The following is an 18,796-nucleotide window of genomic DNA, read 5'->3' on the forward strand; positions in this document are numbered from 1 at the left end:
AAATTTTGACCGCTAAAGCTAGCTTTTTTTGGCGCAAAACACAGATTTTCCTTGAACGTTCGCCACTAAGTTAGATTTGGAACGCAGCTCTTTCGCTTTATCCGTCTTCTGTTGGTTCCTTTTTGTGCTTTGAACGCCTTTGGAGAAACCCGGTTGTGCGGACGAGCGCCGTGTTTGTGGATTTGGAGCAAGTCTGTGGATTTGGACGGACTTGTTTTGGGGTGTGGATGGAAACCAAAACTGGCTGGAGAGCAGTAACGGGATGGCTTTCCTCACGGATCAGTACTGTAATATAAAAGCCCTTGCCTCTGTGCATATTGAAGTCCCCTTCACTGGCTGGAATTGTAATTGATGCCACCTTGGCCGTGTATCGCTGAATATGACTCAGCAAATAGCAGCTGTGTGAGACTGACATCTTTGCCAAAAAAAAGAACAGGAAATCAACAAATAATACTAAAACTAAAGAAATAAAATACAATTCTATCCCTCCTGATGAATTGACCTACATCTGTTTTTCTATGTACCTATTGAATTTGTGCTTCCTGAGGCAATAAGTGATTGAGAAGCTTCCAAACCTTCGGAAACCTGATCGATGCCCAACAGGAAGCTGGAATTTAAATGGGCAGCTTTTCAGCTCTCGTTGGCTGACTGGTTCTGATCTGGTGGCAGTGGACCCGCCATATAGGAGAACAACCTGATCCAAACAGAACCAGAACAATCAGAATCTTCACGCTGCAGTTTTAGGCTGAAGGAACAAAAAAAAAGGCCCGTGTTAGCTTATAATAAATCTTTCCAATTTTCACAATGCAATTATTGTGGTTTTGATGCAAATCCACCAATATAATCTGCATAAACTATCTCTCTATATCCATTTGTATCTTTCAGTAAATAGATCTTCTCCCCGGCTTCACGCTCCCCCTCCGACACCAAATAAATTAGCACAAAGATAAATAATCTCAATAATGTTTCACAAAAAAATAAATATATCTTAACATTTAAATAACTTCTATGCTCAAAGTGTTCAGTTTGGTGGGATGTTTTCCATAAATACCTCTCAGTTAAACCTGTCTTATTGTTCATATTATTAATATTTATATCATTATTATTCTTATTCTTATTGTTGTTGTCGTGTCACAGTGTGCAGTCACAGTTTGACTTGCGAAAACAGACGTCCCACAGTGTATCGAACTCCAACACTACACCTCAGTCTGTCACATTTCAGCTGGTTGAATATATTCATACTTTAACTTTTTTCCGGTACGAGCAACAGCATCGAGTTCTGGACCTCAGAGGACTTTCAGTTCATCCTTCAGTCAGAAAAATAACAACAAGGGGCAGTTGTGATCCAACTGTGACGCTCAAACCTCAGCGCTGACACATCATAACTCTATATGCATATAAATCTTTACCTTTACAAATGTATTTGTCATAAGTCTGCTCTGCTGAAAACACAAGAATAGAACAATTGGCGTCACAGCTGTCGTGATGCATTTAGAGTACGCGGGACTTTTCTGTTCTCCTGCTTGTGAATTTTACTATTGGAGATTTCCCTTGTTGACTTGTAATTAATATGCATTTAAAGATATCGTCTCAGGTTCACCCTCACTTCAAAATACTTCATAATTCAACATGCAGCTTTGATGGCGACAAATGACCTTCATATAATTTCTATGTATTTTAAGGTCATGTCTATGTTATAAAATAAACATATGGGGAATCCCCAGCCATCATGAAAAAGGAGAGGGGACCCTGAACAACAATTTTGTCATAACAAAATATTGTCTAACTTATCCTCACTCTATTTCCACCAGTGTTTCAGTCCAGATGGAATCTCGTTCAGTGGTTAATGGGCAATGCAAAACAATGTCATCTCCATATTATTGGTGTGATAAACAGCAAATGCGTGACTTTTCCTTCCTATTTCCCTCCACCTTTTGATTATTGTTATCATCATCATTATTATATATTTTTTCCCAGTATGATTCATTGCATAGAAGGACTGGAGATGAGAAGTCGCCTCCTCTGCCCGTTGCGTTTGTAGCTAAACTTTGTGGTTTCTAATGTGTTTTTTTTTTCTTCATTTCCACATTGGGTGACGGTTCTTTAAATACACACATACGGACCCCCACGCACATACATACAAACAGTAGGAACAGAACAATATAGAGGTGACTTTGAGGTTTTTTTTTTTTCCTATGCTGGGCAGCATGCGAAAGTTCCCAGTAAGCGTTCACACAGACAATATACAGCCCAAGTCGGTCGGTCGGTCGGTCGGTCGGTCGGTCAGTTGGTCGGTCGGTCGGTTGGCGTCGCTGAAGGCCTCGTGACATTTTTTTTTTTTTTTTTTGGGCCCCAAGCCAAGAGTTGTAGTTTGAGTACCGAAACCGCAGGTCCCACAATGCACTGCAGGAGCAACAGCAGGGAGAACACTGACCTGAGAAGATTCCATGACGACTGACAGTCTGAGGAGGAGGCTCGTCAGGGGGAGGGGGCGGAGTTCAGGGTTTCAGGTCTGGACGCCACCATAGAAAATGAACTTGTTGTTTTTTTCCTTTTGTTTTTTTAAAAAAAGGCAAGTGACTTGGTGACACGAGTGCGTTGATGTTTTTGGTTGCTCAGTCACGCGCGTGCTGATTTTTTTTCCTTTACTTGCTTTTCCTTTTTTTTTTTTTTTTTTTTGTCTCTTTTGACACCATTTCCCATCATCCCCTCCGGCCCCCTCTTCCACAGTGTGCTTCCACGTGCTCCGTGCACATTTTGACCGTGAAGACACATGCTCAGACACACTGACGTGCGAGAAGGTCCGGTTGAGGGACCATCATGTCGGGGGAGGGGGAGACGGTGAGGGTCAGGGGGAAGCCCCCCCCGTTGACGCCCCCCTGCAGTTCCGCTGCTGCCGCTGCTGTGGTGTGACTGGTCTGCTTTTTCAGTGCCTCTCTGCTGCCCTGCAGTGCTCTCGGGGTTCCGACTCCAGCTGACCCCCCGAGACGGCGTCGCTCCGACCCGCTGGACGCGGGAGGTGGTCTCGGCTGGAAGAGAAGATCTGGGCCGGTGGCAAACTCCAGGCGAGCTCCAGCTCTGAGATGTGGAGGTTCGGCAGTATAGTTCGACACTGGGAGTGTCGTCGCTGTCACTCGGCCGTGAGTGTGGTACGTCGGTGGTACACGTGACAGTATGGAGGCAACGCATCTCACTTCCAGCCAACTTTTGAAATGACACAGGATTGTGCTCTTACTTTTACCCCCTGCTCTATTGCTTTTAAAAATTCGGACGACCAATCATAGGGGTGCGGATAATAAAAAAAAAAACCTTTAGCTCAACGGGGGCCAGGTGAATGTAACAAAACATTTAAAAACATAAATAAATAAATAGATAAATAAATACATAATATCAAACGATTAAAAACAAAGTTGATTAAAAAATATAAATTAATCTCACTGTGGTCGGTGTTACGGCTGATTTTTACAACATTACAAAAGGTTTCGATGAATGTACGTGTTCGCGGGGTGCAATAAAAAAAATATGACACTTCAAAATGAAAAAAAACAAAACAAATTAAGGCGATTTTGGAAATCTGCAACTGAAAAACCAGACTTAAAATTCACGACTCAATTGTCATGAAAAGAAATGAGTTCATAAAAAAAAAAAAAAAAAGCAGCAAAAGAAACAACATAAGAAAAATGTTGTGGGGCACTTAAAGTAACCCTGTCACCACAAGTGCTGCAGGTTAATATGTAATAATGGCTTTGCAATGACTGGAAAACAGCCAAACCACATATAGCTTCACTCCAATAATCATATTTTTTTTTATCCTCAAAAAAATAATGGAAACAAACAAAACAAGAAAACTCTTCCTTATTCCGATTCCTGCGTGTTGCTCCATTATAAAATCTCTGTTATAGTTTTATTGATCTACCCAACGTGTTCCCCAGTGCGGCTATGGCCTCTGTTAATGATGAACAGTGTAAGGTCTTCCAGAATAAAGTTCCATGCATTCAAAATTCCTACGTTTTGTGTCGAAATCCACTATGCACGTTAGACACATGGTGAGTCGTGTATCACTGGGCGAAGATTAGAAAGAATCAGCATTCAAGAAACGCAGAGAGGTGAGGAAGAGGAGGAGGAGGGTTGCTCTTTTTTTTTTTTTTCTTCCCACTTTAGCAGTTCCAGTTCCTGGAATGTTGATAGAAAGAGAGAAATCCTAGCTGACGTGCGTTCAGCTACGCGGTTTTTTAATTGTCTTATTCATTCAGCGTGACATTTTCATCAGTTTCCCTCTGGTGGTAGAACAAGAGGCCTTCAGTACCAGAAAATCCTGCGCTTTTAGTCCACGTCCCTGCTTTTTCTTTTCTTTTTTCTTGCTGCTGAAGAGAGCCAGCAAAGAAGAGAGAGGTCGGTTTGTTGACTTCACAGCCAATCTGAGCACAGGACCATGAATTAAAAAAATCAAAAAGATGTAGGATGTGTTGCCACAAAGCCTGTGATGATTGGATTATTTCTTGAAGGCATTTTTTGTTGTTTTTCTTGCACGGAGCAGCAGCTTCCCGTGAACAGTGGAGCCGTGAGTAGAACGACACCTCCCTTCTGTTTCCAGGCTTCCGAGCTGCAGCACTGAACCCAGGCAGAATGTCGAGGTGGGACGCGGCCTCCATTGACGTAAGCACAGCTCCCCCTTCTGGTTTGGAGGGCTGACAAAGAACAAAATGCAGATTTTTTTTTGCTTTCTTCATCCAGATGGAGAGATGGTTCTGCAGCTGCGCTAGTTTGATGGAGTGACTCTTTGGCTGGGGATGCTGGACTGGAGACTGCAGGTTTTGAGGATGGCTGTTGGCTTGGGATGATCTGGAAGAAAAATGCATAAAAATACACGTCAGCTCGCAAAGGACTGAACACAGTATTCAAGCTAATGGCTAACTGTTCACGGTCAGCTTTGAGGATTGGATTAATTACTCCAGATGAATTGAATTTATACAATCACCACTGCATTTTCAGTGAAGCATTCGCAAAATTTTGCAACATTTTTATATAACTTTTCTGGCTTAGCAACTATCCAAACACCCATATAATGTTGAAGCGGGGTAGCCACTAGAGGGCGGTCAAGTCATATTGTCAATAACGGTTCTTGACTGATGCGAGGTCGAAGAAAGGGAGGGAACAGAGAGCGTTTGTATGGTCACACTCACATCATTTGGTAAAATGAAACTTGAGTCACCATCAGAAGATGTTTTCAGCGATTGAAGACGACAACACAATGCCAGCGAGCCGATACAAACACCCCGCCAACGCAACACAACTGCCGATTTGCTGGCTGACGGTTCTCCCCCCCCAAACCCCGCCTCCGCAATAATGAGCTTCACCTGGTCGTGGGCTCCCTCACGTCCTCTTAGACACAAACTTAATTCAAACTCTAACACCTTTAAAACACCAGCAGGGGTCGAATTAATTGAATGAACGTTTTGATAAAAAAAAAAAAAAACTATAGACACTAACAAGACAACACACTCGTGGGACAGAAATACAGGGAATTAAATAAACAGAAAATCCACAGATGAGGATCTTGTCCTTGGTACAAGAGTTCAGTTAGTAAAAGAATGAACTATCTAAATCTATCCCGTTCAGTCAATCATTACATACAACAATGAAGATGAGAAAATAGTGTTGTGGGACCAACCAGGAAGGCTCAAAACACAAATATGGCAGACAGAGAACCATAACAGAAGGATCCTATTGGTACTAAAGAGGAGGTCACAGGTGGAATTGAAGCTGGAATGTGAGTGGGACAATAAACAAACTAATACACAAACAAGCAAGCAGCTGTGCGTGTCGGTGGGAGCACAAATGGTATGAAAAGAAAGGCAGCCGAGTGGAGAGTGGAGAGAGAGTCTTTCACTGCAGCAGTCACATGAGGCAGTTAGTCAGCGTGCGGCTGCAGAGCAAAGACACACACGCGCACACAGACACGCACACACACACACACGCACACACACACACAAACACCACAAACACAAAGAGAGAGTCCTGACTCAGTGCGTTATCTTTTGTGGCACATGTGCAACATCAGAGCCTGCTGCTGCGTTCAGGGGCTTCACGCCGAGCTGCAGAGCTGATTCCTCCATGCAGGCAAATAAATAAGAGCTTTGTTAGCAGCCTCACAAAAAGGAGCTGAATGAACTTGGCCATAGTGCGAGTTTGGGTTTAATACTCAGTTTCCTTGAACCGGAGTTAAAAACTATATTTGGGTTCCAATTTAATTTCACGTCAGATCCTATCGTTTGTTTTTCAAGCCTACAACCTTTTTACATGTGAGGCGACGCTGCAAACCGTCGCACCGCTAATGAAAGCGAAGATTAGCGCTTGTTTACAGTTCAAAGTTGCATGATCTGTCAAGTTTTTCTTGCACGATTATTCCACCAGGTCAAGTGGTACTTTCGAAAGGATGAGTTTTTCTCACCGGTGTATATTTAGTTTTCAGACATTGTTCAATGTTTGTCTTGCATTGTAACGACACCAACGCTGTCGGCGTTCTGGCAAAATACCCCCAAAATGTCCCTCTGAGAGGAAGCCCGACAAGCTGATTGAAACCAGTCCGAGTTTGTTTCCTTTGGAACAGTTTTTCTTTTCTGATCTTTCAGTTGCCATGAAAGAAGGTGAGTCAGTGTCCTGGATCGGATCCTGACTGAAATGAGGTGTATACCATGAAAAAAGAAAGTTTTCTACCAGACAAAACTCTTCAGTGACTAAGTGACTGAGTTAATTTAGAAAACAGAAGATTGTGAAAAATATTCTTGCAGCAGATAAAGTCAACGCTTCCTGCCGCAGTACCAGAAATGTAGAGCTCAAATATTTATCTCCCGATGTGCACAAGCTGCAGTCATCAGTCCAGATTATGCCAGAGTCAGCGATGTTGTGTATCAGATAAGCTCGGCAGTGAGCGGCATCCAATTAATACTTGTTATCCACTAAGGAGGCCGTGTCGGTGGGGAGAAGAATCCTCCGGAGGCCTCCCCGGAGCACAAATAAGAGTTTTTTTTTTCAGCATGGCAAACCAGGACGAGGAGCCGGGAAATATCGAATGAGGAGAATTGGAGATAAAAAGCCACCTCTGCTCGGCAGCCATCTGCTGCTCGGGACACTAAGCAGTGTATCGGGCCTCGGCAGGCAGCTGCACAGATGCAGCTTGATAAAAGACGGCGTGCAGCCGTGCAGCGTTCCGTTCTCTGGAAGCAGGAAGCTCCCAGGGACTCGGACTTCTGAAGGCTTTAGAGCAGGCACGGGCAAACTACGGCCCGGGGGCCATATGTGGACTATGAAGCTTTTTAATCCGGCCGGCCGAACTTGAAACTATATTAATAAACCTTATTATTCTTTTACTTTCCCTGCGTTCTTGAGTTTTCTGCCACAGCGATGATGATAATATCCTGAAGAATATCAGAACTCTAAACTTTGTTGTAATGCTTTTGTTCAGTGTCTACTGACATATCTTTATGATATATTTTTTACCTCCCATGAGGTGGGTCACCAAAACAATCCATCCATCTGCTCCTGCTCCGGCCCATCAGTCAAATTTTAGAAGCCACTGTGGCCCCACCAGTCAAAAAGTTTGCCCACCCCTGCTCTAGAGGGACTTACTGTCGTCTCTGCCAGAGAGAGCAGCCTCTCCCCTCCGCCAGAGTTTGTGTCAGACGTGCAGTGTGATGAAGGTTTCCGGTTCTGGTTAGCTGCAAATGAAGAAGCAGCAGCAGCGAATTCAGATAGAAAAAAAAAACCCCAAACAAACAGTAAAAAAAAGCAGCCATGCTTTGGAATCTAGTACAACACTGCAAATGCCAGATGTCTATTTTTATTTTTATTTTTATTTTTTTGAATAATCAAAGTTTGAAAAATCTGCAAATCTGCAAAAATGTTCGAGGTTGAATAATCACAAACATGCAGAATAAATACGCAGGTATAATAGACATATTGCACATAATGCAAATAGCAATGTGCAGAAGTTTATCAGTGCAGCATCTGGAGTTCACTGGCACAGACTGAAGGATTATCACTACTGTGAACTATCCTATATTATCAGACAGTGGGCCTCTTTTGGACTATATAGTTATAATTACCATTGTTTAAATTCCACTGGCTTCTTTTAGCACATTACAGCACATTTAGTAAACCTTACATGGTTCCAGTGTCGCTGGGTAAATGGTAAATGGTATATGTATTGCACTCATAACAGCACTTTCCAGCAATCAGACTGTGCATGTGAATGGGTTGGCAGAACACACTCACCAGCGTGCTCTTCTCTCCTCTCGCCTTCCTCTCTCTTCAGTTACAAAAAAAAAAAAAAGATGAAAAGCAGGGTGAACTTGACAGTTTTTTTCTGGTACAAAGCCTCCAAGTCGTGGTCGTTTGACATTTACAAAGTCCTGCGAAGACACGAGAGAACATCCGTTAGCCGCTACGACGGTGGAATATTAGCATTAGCAATATTAACAGTTTAAAAACCAACAAAACAAAACAAAAAAAAAACGCCCGTTGGTTTTGTTTTTTCACTCAGGCTCTTAAAAGCCTGAGTGAAAAGCCGTTCTTGATTTGATTCCTTCGGTTGAGCAGAAAGCAGCCTTGTTTTAAAACATGAGCATGTTTGGAAGGACGACAACTGGGTGGCTGAATATTTTAGAGCGGCTGAAACTGTGCAGCAGAAAAGGTGGAGAAGCAAAAGCCTGACAAGCCCATTTTAGTAAAAAAGTACTTCAGTTTGCATTCTGAAGCTTCCGGTTAAAACATTTAATCAGTGCTCAATAAACAAAATAAATAAAATAAGCACGGGAGTATGTAACAGACCTGCTCAATTTTTTTTTGTCATATTTGCTGTGATACTGACGTGATGTATGTGGAAACACATCCTTAAAAACTGTTAAAATACAAGGACAAAAACAGCTTTTTGGCAGAGGTGAAGCAGACAGACAGACAGACAGACAGACAGACAGACAGACACACACACACACACACACACACACACACACACATCCTGTCTGTTTCAGTGGGAGAAATACGTTGTCTGAGTCAGCGCTGACCTTTCAGGACCAGAAGGAGAAGAAGAAGAAGCAGAAGAAGAAAAAGAAACAGAAGAAGAAGAAGAAGAAAGGCAGATGGTTCCTGTGCTCTCCAGGAACGGTGCAGCGCTGCTGTGACTCAGCAGCACACTGGAGCTACAGGATCTGCCGGCAGCAACGTTTTACACTCAGAAATGCTGCCGCTCAGCGTTTCCCACGTAAACACAGCATTTATTACGCTCACGCAGCAGGAAGACGGCGGGGGAACGCCCACCTCAGTGTCGTCACCTCAGAAGAAGGAGGTGAACTTCTTGCCGAAACCGGATATCGCTGAAGGGGAGAAAAACAAACAAACAAACAAAAATACAGTTACACAAGTGTCAACAGAGGCTTCGAAAAACAACAAGTGAAAAAGATAAAACTCCACACTGACGAATCACAGCAGGGTGAAGACAGCAGGTGACTGAGGTCAATGTAGATTCACAACCTGTTTGTTATTCCTTAACATGACCACGCCACCTATCTGAAGCTGCTTTTTGCGTCTCTTTTCTGCTCAGTCTTCTTCATCATGTTTTTGGATTTTTCCTTTCATCAAGAATTAGTCGCTTCTGTTGGGAGCCATTCAGGCCCTTCAGGCTGTTGTGCAGCACTGTGGAAGTCATTAAAGGTCCCATATGATTCTAAATTCATTGCAGCAATGTTTTCTTCAGTATCCTATTCATGAGTCCCCCAGAAGTGAGAAAAGTGCATGAGGACTCCACGCAGGTCGCTGTAAAAGTGGCTAAAAGTGACGTTTTCAGGAGTCAGTCTGCAACAGTGCGAAAGGAGGCTGGTTACAGATAGAAAGATGATATATTTCATCTTATTTGAAATATAAGATGTATTTCTATCTGTATTTCTTCTTACAGATAGAAAGATGAAATATGGGACCTTTAGATTTGAGTATTTTGCTTTTCCCAACCAAGCAACCACCTCCTGTCGCTGCTCTGCTTCCGGGGGGCTTCTGCCGATACCCACCTTCTCCCAGTTTCCCGGCCTGCTCAGCGGCGTTTCCTGGCAGGATCTTGGACAACACGCTGTCTCCCTCCATGCCAGGCTGACCTGCCGCCGCGCTGCCGATCCCTCCGGGCCTGGGAGCTGCCTTGGAGCCTGGTCGGAGAAACAGGAAGCACTCAACCGAAGACATGAAGCAGTCGAGGTGAAGTGAGGAGGAGAGGAATGTGGACGGATTGTCTCTGTTCTTTTAATACGACGAGATCACTGGTGTCCAGTCACGTTTACTGTTTCTTTTTTTTTTTTTTTTTAACCTTTTAGAAAATTTTCTTTTCAAAAATGTGTTATTTTTACCCTTCTGGTCTTGAGTGCATTAAATCGCTCTTTTAAACCATCCCACTATGAGGGAAAAAGTTTATTTATTTGTTTTTTGAAAAAAAAATCAACAAATCCCACGAGCTGAATTTTAACAGAAAGCCTCCTAGTTTTTCAACATCACGACTGGACCTGCGACGCCTGGACTTCAGATTGGGAGTGAAACCTCCCGCCGCAGGATTATCTGCAGATTACTCCCAGATTAGATGAGGCAGCGCAGTCGGGGTTATGTAACACTGACACAGTGGGCAGCAGCTGGTGTGACGTGGCCACGTTGACAGTCCGTGTGTGTGTGTATTTTGTTTGATGATGATGATGAAGATGATTAGAGCGTACTGTACCTATGCCTGTGAGCGGCGGCTGCCCTGCTTTGTTGGCCATGATGGGCGCCGCCTTGGCCCCGATGGCTGTGGCGGGAGGCGTGTCGATCTTGGCCTGTGGAGACACGTGACTCTGATCAAACTGGTCTCAACCTCCACTCAATGCGTGTTGCAGCAGCTGTCCCGGTTTCTCCGTGTTCTGGAACCAGATCTACGGACTCACGTCAAACACGTGCTCAACATTTAAAGGCGGCGTGGGCAAACAGGCAGTGTTTTTATTCCTTGATAACATATTATTAAACAGAGGGTTCATATCTAAAGAGGAGGCCAGCATGTAACCCAGATATTATGGTCAGATTAGAAAACAGCTGGAGGCCTTTCAACCAACCAGCCTGATGATTGCGGCTGGGGCTGACGAGTCGACAAGGACTTGGACGCAAAGATGCACATGTTTACAGTTTATTGTTTTTTTATGTTTTTTTTTATAGACCAAATGCTTCCTTAGCACAAGACACTGACAAATCGTTTACACTGGGGCCCTGACAGCAGGAAGGCAGCAGCATCAGGAGGAAGATGGAAGCCAGAGTTTTTCTGACATCCATCACTTAAACTGTTTGTGCTCTCTAAACACAGGAAATATGGCCCAGTGTTCCAGCGCTTCGCTTGTCGCCTCTCGGCTCTGTTTCTTCGATTGTTCAAACTCACGAGTTCAAAAACTATCAAACCTGTCAGATATTGAAATGAGGCCCAAGCGATCTCATAATCCATGCCTGGTGCCACACAGACTCCAGTTTAGCAGCAGCAGAGCCGACGTGATGCAACACCGGGCAGCGCACTCCAATTTATTATTTCCCGCCACTTAATCAATGCTTTTAATTACTCAAAGGACCCCAACGTGTGAGCCTAAGTGAATGGGAGAGCAGTGCGAATAATAATAATGATGATGCAACAAATTCTGTTTGCTGTTTATGGGCTTCCTGTCGGAGCCGCTGCTCGCGGCGGCTCTCACAAATGACTTCCAGGACCAGTTCCTGCATAATTTGATATCAGACCATGTGAATGGTTTCACTCCGGCTTTCCACAGAGAGAACAACAATGCAGCCGCATTAAAATCACGAGCGCTTTCTCGAGCGGGAGCGCATCGTGAATAATCTGGCGCTCACTCATAATGGCGCCAGTGCCTTTGTGAACTTTGTGGGAGACTTATTCACACATTTTTACTGCGGATGGGTTGAATGTCGGAGGAGAGAGAGAGAGAGAGAGACAGAGAGACAGAGAGAGGGAGAAAGAGAGAGAGAGGCACTAAATTGAATCGAATTTTTCATTTTTAACATCATAATTGGGTCCTCGGGGCTTCAATGTTAAATAGATTCACGGCGATGGGGTGAATACGTGGCAGAATAGATTTTGCACAGAGAGATTTTGAGTGTCTCGTAGACACTCAGTTATCAGCTGCATCTGCGCTAATCACAGCGTTTGATACAACATGCCAACGAAGGCACAGAGGAAAACCTAAGAACCGTCCAAAAGGGGAAGAGAGGGACAAGCTCTTATCTCTGGTGGAGGAGCCGAAGAGGAGGTAAGAGTTAGTGAATTGAACCCTTTTCATCAAATATCAGTGGGGAATCTGGTGGCACTGGAAGAATTCCAATGAATGTGAAAGTGGAAGGTTACAAGGGCCATGAAGTCAAATATAAAATGAAAAAAAAATTCCAGATACTTCACACATCACACAAGCACAATGACTCATCGGATGTTGGTTGATTTCCCCCCATGAAGGTCACATGGATCAGAAGATACCAACACACACATAAAACATGGTGTTAATGTTGATTTATTGGGCCAAATCAAACCACGTTGTAGAGTACACTATATGGAGAAATGCTGTGTTTCTCCTCTGTTGTACTTGACTTGTCTTTACTTTCCACCAGAAAGGAATTCTTTATCTGCATGAAACCCCAGAAAGGTCATGTGGATCATAAAACATGCTCACCATAGTGGGAGGCGTGGTTCCTGTTGGACCCGTCTGCCTCGCCTGCCCCATGGGCCCTCCTGCTGGTCCCATCTGCCCTGGCTTGGCTTGGCCTGGCCCCATTCCCATGCCCATGCCCATGCCCTGTCCCTGGGCTGAGGGCTGCTGCTGATTCCCGCTCACCGCAGGAGCGCCGGCCTGCCCGGGCCTTGCCGCAGACGTCTGAGCCTGTTGTTGTAGCTGGGTTCTCTGTCCTGTGGCCCCGTCCACCTGAGGACCTTGACCACTCTGTCGTCCTGATCCTGCAGGGCCTCCGGTGGGGCCCTGAGCACGGCCAGAGCCGCTGCCAGACCTGGAGGAGCCTGTGTGAGCAAAGGGAGTAAAACTGATTTGCCGACATCATCACAAATGCAACATCAATTGAGATTGAGAAGGGTAAAAGTGAACAGACACCAGTGATATAATGTACACTGGCGTTACATTCATTTTCGAGGCTCCTTTGCAATAAGCTTGTCTTGATGTTGGTTTCAATGATTTGCTTATTCTTTGATTAGCTTAACCCATGTGGATGTTACAATTATCATTCAAAACCATCTGTTCTGTTTGAGTCTCAGCTACAAAAACTTTCGTTTCAAGTCCTCTGTGAGTTATTATCTCTGTCTTCGTCCGTATGCTTCTTTACACATCGCAATCATCTGAAGTGTTCAAATCGGCCCCATAAAAGCAGTTTGATTCATTCCGGCACTTTCCAGTGAACTGAAATGTGTCTATAACTTATCAAGTCATAGACTTGCCAGTCGTTTGAAATGAAGACAACTTGGCTCCTCAGCTCACTTTGGACACGTTCCAAGAGCCCAATGCAGGGCAGTCTTTACAAAACATTTCAGAATTTCCATCTTGAACACAAAGAAAGGAAAAAAATGCATCTGCATCTATTGGCTGGGTTTTGGTGGCCTAAGAACTTGAATAAAAAAAAATCAAAAACATGAAGCACGGTGAGGGGAATGTTAGGTGAGTACAGTTACGACAGTTAACACACAGTTGTAACAGTGTATTCTCTTTACCTGGTTGGCCCTGCATGTCCACTTGCTGCTGGGACTTGCTACGTGAGGAACGATGGGGGTCCCCTTGTCTGGAAGAGCGTTGGCCATGGTGATGTCCGGAAGGATCTCGCGAGTAGTCTGAAGAATGGTACGCTCCAGACCTTGAGTCACCACGTCTTCCTGATGACGAGGACCTCCCTGAAGGGTCATGACGCATCGTAGGGTCTTTAGGGTGTCCCTTGGATGACCTGGATGATCTCTGCTCGTCTGAATGACGAGAGGAAGACGAGTGTCGACTAGAGCTTCCGTGATGCCTGTGATCCCGAGATGAAGAATGTCGTCCTCCATGGCCGTACTCGTCCTGAGGCCACAAGTCTTCTTCAGGCGGCTCGTCGTAATCGTGGTAGGTGTGTTTGAAACCGTGTCGGCTTTTCCCAGACGAGTGGCTGCTGCCATAGTGTCGCGAGCTGGAACGTGGCTTCTCAAACCAGTCAGTTTCTTCTTGGCCCAGATGGTAGGCTTTGGAAACCGAGAGCAGATCACAGTCAATCTCCATGTCGTTTGGAGACAGCGGCATGCAGGCTGTGAGAAGGAGGAGACAGGAAGAAGACCACCAACATGCAACAGAAAAGAATAGGAGAAAAAAAAGAAAGAGGAAAGGCAGAAAATACAAAACAAAAAATTACAACCATGCATGGTAGATTTCACATCACAAACACACGTCACAGGACGATAAAAACTGTACAAAAGACACACACACACACACACACACGCGCGCAAACACTGCAAAACAGCCAACTCCAACAGCAGCTTTTTCGCTCAAAAGCGTCGAGCCAGATAGGAAGAGAATTTATGCTGCCCCTACTTCAAACAACTGCCTTACAAAAACCTCCTTCAATTCCCTGTCTTTTTTTATAATCCGGCAGTGTGAAAATAACACTGGACGGTTTTTGCAAGATAAGCTTTAAATATAGAATTGTCTGTGAGTGACTGTCTTGCAGTGTAGACAAAGAATTGACAGATCAGGGTGTGTGTGTGTTCACAAAACATCATTGCCAAAGACACCATAAGAGAAAAAACAGTGAAGACACAAATAAAATATGTCTGTGTCGTGCAAAGTAGACCTTTCGAGTAATTCATAGTGCGGCAAGCGAGGGTAACGACCACGCCGAAGAACCATGCGAGTATCGGACGGACAGGTGAATGGACAAATGGCAGAAGGACGGACAGGCAGGCAGACAGACAGACAGCAGTCCACTGATTAGAGAACTCTGACTGGCTCTCAGGATGAAAAAAACATCTGCATGCAACAGCTAGCTCTGTCTCTAATTCTCTTTCTCCTCTGCTAATCTGGGTGGGTGGGGGACGTTTAGATAAACGGGGAGAGTAGTAGATAGTGAAACTGTGCGGGCACTCAGCTCCCACAATTACCTTCACTGTCTGACACAGCGCAATGATAATCGTCTATAATGTAAGTATCATCCGATTTGTAGACATGCGTCCGAGGAAGGTCCCGTATATGGTCTTGTACATCTGGCAAAGAGTGGCTGGAACCATATTGGCCGTAATAGTAATGATATCTACTGCTGCGACTGTCGTACGGATGGGGACCTAAGCTGGACGATCTCCCGGAACCCATGAACCTCCCCAGGGGACTGAGAGGGCTCTCCTCTTCAGAATACTGCCGAGTAGGATGGCGGCCCCGGCTGTAGCCCGAACGGTACGGGCGGTCGTCCCTCTCATAGGACCTGCTGCGATACCCAGAGTAGTCCCTGGCTGAGATCTTGTCCATGCCATAGCCAGTTGAACGGGAGCGGCCGGTGGAGGTGTAATAAATCCGGTCGTCCTCCTCATTCGTTGAACCATAATATCGGCTAACGTGACCGGAACTGGTGGCTTCGTAGGCAGTCTTCTTAAAGCCATAATCTTCAATCAGCTGGCGCCCTCGAATGTGAGAAGAGGGGTAAGCCCCAACTGTCGCCGAAGAATAGGAGGCCAGGTCTGCCTCTACGTCGCGGGCTTCCTCAATGGGGGAAAACTTGGAGATTTTTTGCTCCATATTCCCCAGTTTGCGGTGCTTGCTGCGCTTGGCGGACATGACAGCAGGAGCCAGAAGGCTTCTGGTGGAAGACGAAGGTTTCTGTACCCCGGAGCGGATGCTGCCATGTTTGTAGTCATAGTCATAGAAATAGGGGGATCCCCCACCCATGCTAGAGCTCACGCTGCTGCTGCTGCCCCCTAGTGGTCCGTGCCTGTAGCTGCTCTTACCCCTGCCATGGTGGTCGTAAAGCTCATCCTGCATCGCTGCTTCTTCTTCAGGTGCCCTGCCGTACGAGGAGCTGCCAGTTCCCCCACGCGTTGAACTTCCAATGGTGCTGCTGTGGCCGTGGATATCGCCCGGGTATCGCCCGCTGCCGCCATGATGCATCATGTCCCCTGTCGTCGTGCCCAGCCCGTCTTTTGCCGTCAGCTCACTTACGTCATCAATCATCATGTAATTCCTCGGGATGTTTTGCTCTAGTCCGGGAGCCCCATACATCCCGTCTGCGGTGCTATAGGTGGAGGGAGTGTCTACAGCGAGCCCATAGGCATTGGAAACTGTAGAAGTGTATTGTCCATAAGAGCTGGCTGTGGTGGTTGTGTAGCCATAAGTATTAGCGGTGGTTGTGGTGTATGGGCCATAAGAACTAGCTGACGATGATGTATACTGGCCATAAGTACTAGCTGGCATGGTAGAGTACCCACCGTAGCTGCTGGACACTGGTGCTGAGCCATAGGGCCCATAGGAGTTTGCCATAGTGGTTGATCCGCTGTACTGACCATAAGCGGGGGCTGCACTGGAGTAGGTAGCGTCCTGCGCAGTGGTAGTAACCACAACCGTGGGGTTGCTGATTGTCTCATAGTTAGTGGGCATCTTGTGCTCTAAATCAGCAAGTGAGGTCTGCCTTGGTCTTCCGGGGTGGACTGTCAGTATATCAGCTTGGGGCTGCCCAGGGTATGGAGTTGCTTGGCTGGGGTAGGAGGAAACAGCGCTTGGATAGGGTGAGCTGTGGGTGGGGTACGGGGGCTGGCCAGGTGGGGCAGGTCCAAAACCTGTATGACTTGGTTGGGGCTGAGGCTGAGGTGCAGCTGGTAAACCCATGTCAGTCTGAGGGTACGGGGGCTGAGTTTGAGGATAGGAGTGAGATGGATAGGAGGTTTGAGGTTGGTAGGAAGGTCCAGGAGGTGGGACGTGGCTCTGAAGTGGCGTAGGTTGTGGCAATGCTTGGGACTGTGTTACTGATGGGTAGGGGGGCTGGTTGAAGGTCGATGACTGGTATGAATGACTTGACTGCTGAGTTGGTGCTGTTGACTGGCTCTGGGGGTACTGACAGGAGAGGAAGGACGATGTGGGTGGGTACTGGGATGCAGTGTTGAGATCACTGGTGAACTGACTGAGAGGGGCAGTGCTTGGCCTTGTTGACAGCAGCCCATTGGTCTCATGTGACGCTGCTGCAGCTGCTAAACGAAGGTTATTCAACTCACTATCAGACATGTAGTCCCTAGTGTCACCCATACACCTCAGGTAGGCGATATCTCTCCTCTCCCTCTCCTTGACCAGTGTCTCTTTCCTTTGGTGGATACCCAGCTCGAGGTATCTCAGTTTAGCATCAATCTCTTTCTCCTCCTCTTCCAGTTCGGCTTGCTGCTTCCTCAGCTTGGTTGACTCTTGTTCAACGGCCTTGAGCTCATGGGTGAGGTCTTTGAGGAGGCTTGCTTTGGCAGCCAGGCCAGACCTGGAGCTGGGCTTGAGGCTGGGCACGGAGGGCAGGTAGCCCTGCTGTAGGACAGTTGTCATCATGGGCAGGTGAGCTGACGCTGTGGTCTCATCCGGTGGAGGGCTGGGCAGAGTTCGCTTGACTTTACGGAGCAGCGAGCTTTGCTGAAGGGCTGCCAGCTGGAGAGAGAGAGGGGGAAAAGAGAGAGAAAGAGAAAGACGGAGGGAGAGGTAGGGGCAGCAAAATATGGAGGGACACGTAAAAAAAAGAAAAGGGATTACAGGGAGGGTTTGGACATTTTGGGCATCCAAATGTCGCCATGGCATTGAAAGGAAAGTGGTAATCCAAATTTATATAAAGTTAGGATATAAAACAGAAGAAGTGCGGGAATAAAGTGGAAGGAAAGTAAAGAAAATGAGGTAAAATAGAAAGGAGCAAGCAGGGTTCAGGGAGGTATGTGAGGATAGATTACAAGGAAAAGTAAAATGAACAAAATTAGAAAGATCAGAAACAGAACATTAAGATAAAAGAGATATTCATGGAAAGTCATCATAATGGTTGAAAAATGTTGGAGATGGAGGAACAAACCAGGTATGTGTATTGTGGGCAAAAGAAGACAAAAGGAAAAACTCAAAGGGGGAGGACAACAACGAGAGGGATATACGTGGGAGACAAAGAGACACATATAGACACGAAGACAAAGACAACAGGGAACAAGAGGGGAGCTCGTGTTAGAGGACGTACAAAAACATTCAGATTGGTGACACTGTGTCGTGCATTATTTTCTACACCAAGCGCTACAACGAAACACTCGTTTGTTGTTATCCTCATAAATAGATCAACAACCCCTTAAAGGAAAAAAAAAATGAAACAGAAAATAGCATAGCACAAAAAAGGTCTACTCAACAGATATTTATTGCAACAGCCACATAATAATAAAAGTTAATTACTCGCGGCTAATTGGATGCCACTTCTCAATCAGGTGAGCTCTGGAGTCTTGCAAAAGCTTGTAAATACCTGGATGGATCTACTCCTACTTTGAAAAAAAGACTGAATACTCAGGTAGCAGAGCGTATGTGAAAATTTTGATTCATTCCAGAAAGTCCAATTTTCAGCTTTGACGTCATCTGCAGTCAAGACTCTGGCAGAAACTGCCCGAGGAAGTGAGAGTGTGGCCTCTTTATATCTACAATTCAAAGGTTTGATGTTTATTAAACATGATTTAACTTGACGTTTCTGTTAAATTCAGATCTAAAACAGCCATTTCATTATTTTTCTTTCATTCAGAACAAGA

General features: G+C 45.5%; 1 protein-coding gene across 1 annotated transcript in view; it reads right to left on the bottom strand.

Moving 5' to 3' along the window:
• Window positions 1-511: 511 nt before the first annotated feature.
• Window positions 512-18,796, bottom strand: part of bsna (bassoon presynaptic cytomatrix protein a) — a 74,916-nt gene continuing 56,631 nt past the window's right edge. The window contains exons 8-16 of the mRNA XM_076026125.1: window positions 15,176-17,681; window positions 13,766-14,263; window positions 12,723-13,063; window positions 10,751-10,844; window positions 10,059-10,190; window positions 9,316-9,371; window positions 8,275-8,411; window positions 7,630-7,718; window positions 512-4,842 (exon numbers count right to left, since the gene is read on the bottom strand). Coding sequence (XP_075882240.1) covers window positions 9,331-9,371; window positions 10,059-10,190; window positions 10,751-10,844; window positions 12,723-13,063; window positions 13,766-14,263; window positions 15,176-17,681 — 3,612 coding nt within the window. The 3' untranslated portion in view covers window positions 512-4,842; window positions 7,630-7,718; window positions 8,275-8,411; window positions 9,316-9,330. The remainder of the gene's footprint in view (window positions 4,843-7,629; window positions 7,719-8,274; window positions 8,412-9,315; window positions 9,372-10,058; window positions 10,191-10,750; window positions 10,845-12,722; window positions 13,064-13,765; window positions 14,264-15,175; window positions 17,682-18,796) is intronic.

The sequence above is a fragment of the Nelusetta ayraudi genome, unplaced genomic scaffold (genome assembly GCF_046127955.1).
Source record: "Nelusetta ayraudi isolate G7.1 ecotype Tasmania unplaced genomic scaffold, CSIRO-AGI_Nayr_v1 ptg000019l, whole genome shotgun sequence".
Taxonomy (NCBI): domain Eukaryota; kingdom Metazoa; phylum Chordata; class Actinopteri; order Tetraodontiformes; family Monacanthidae; genus Nelusetta; species Nelusetta ayraudi.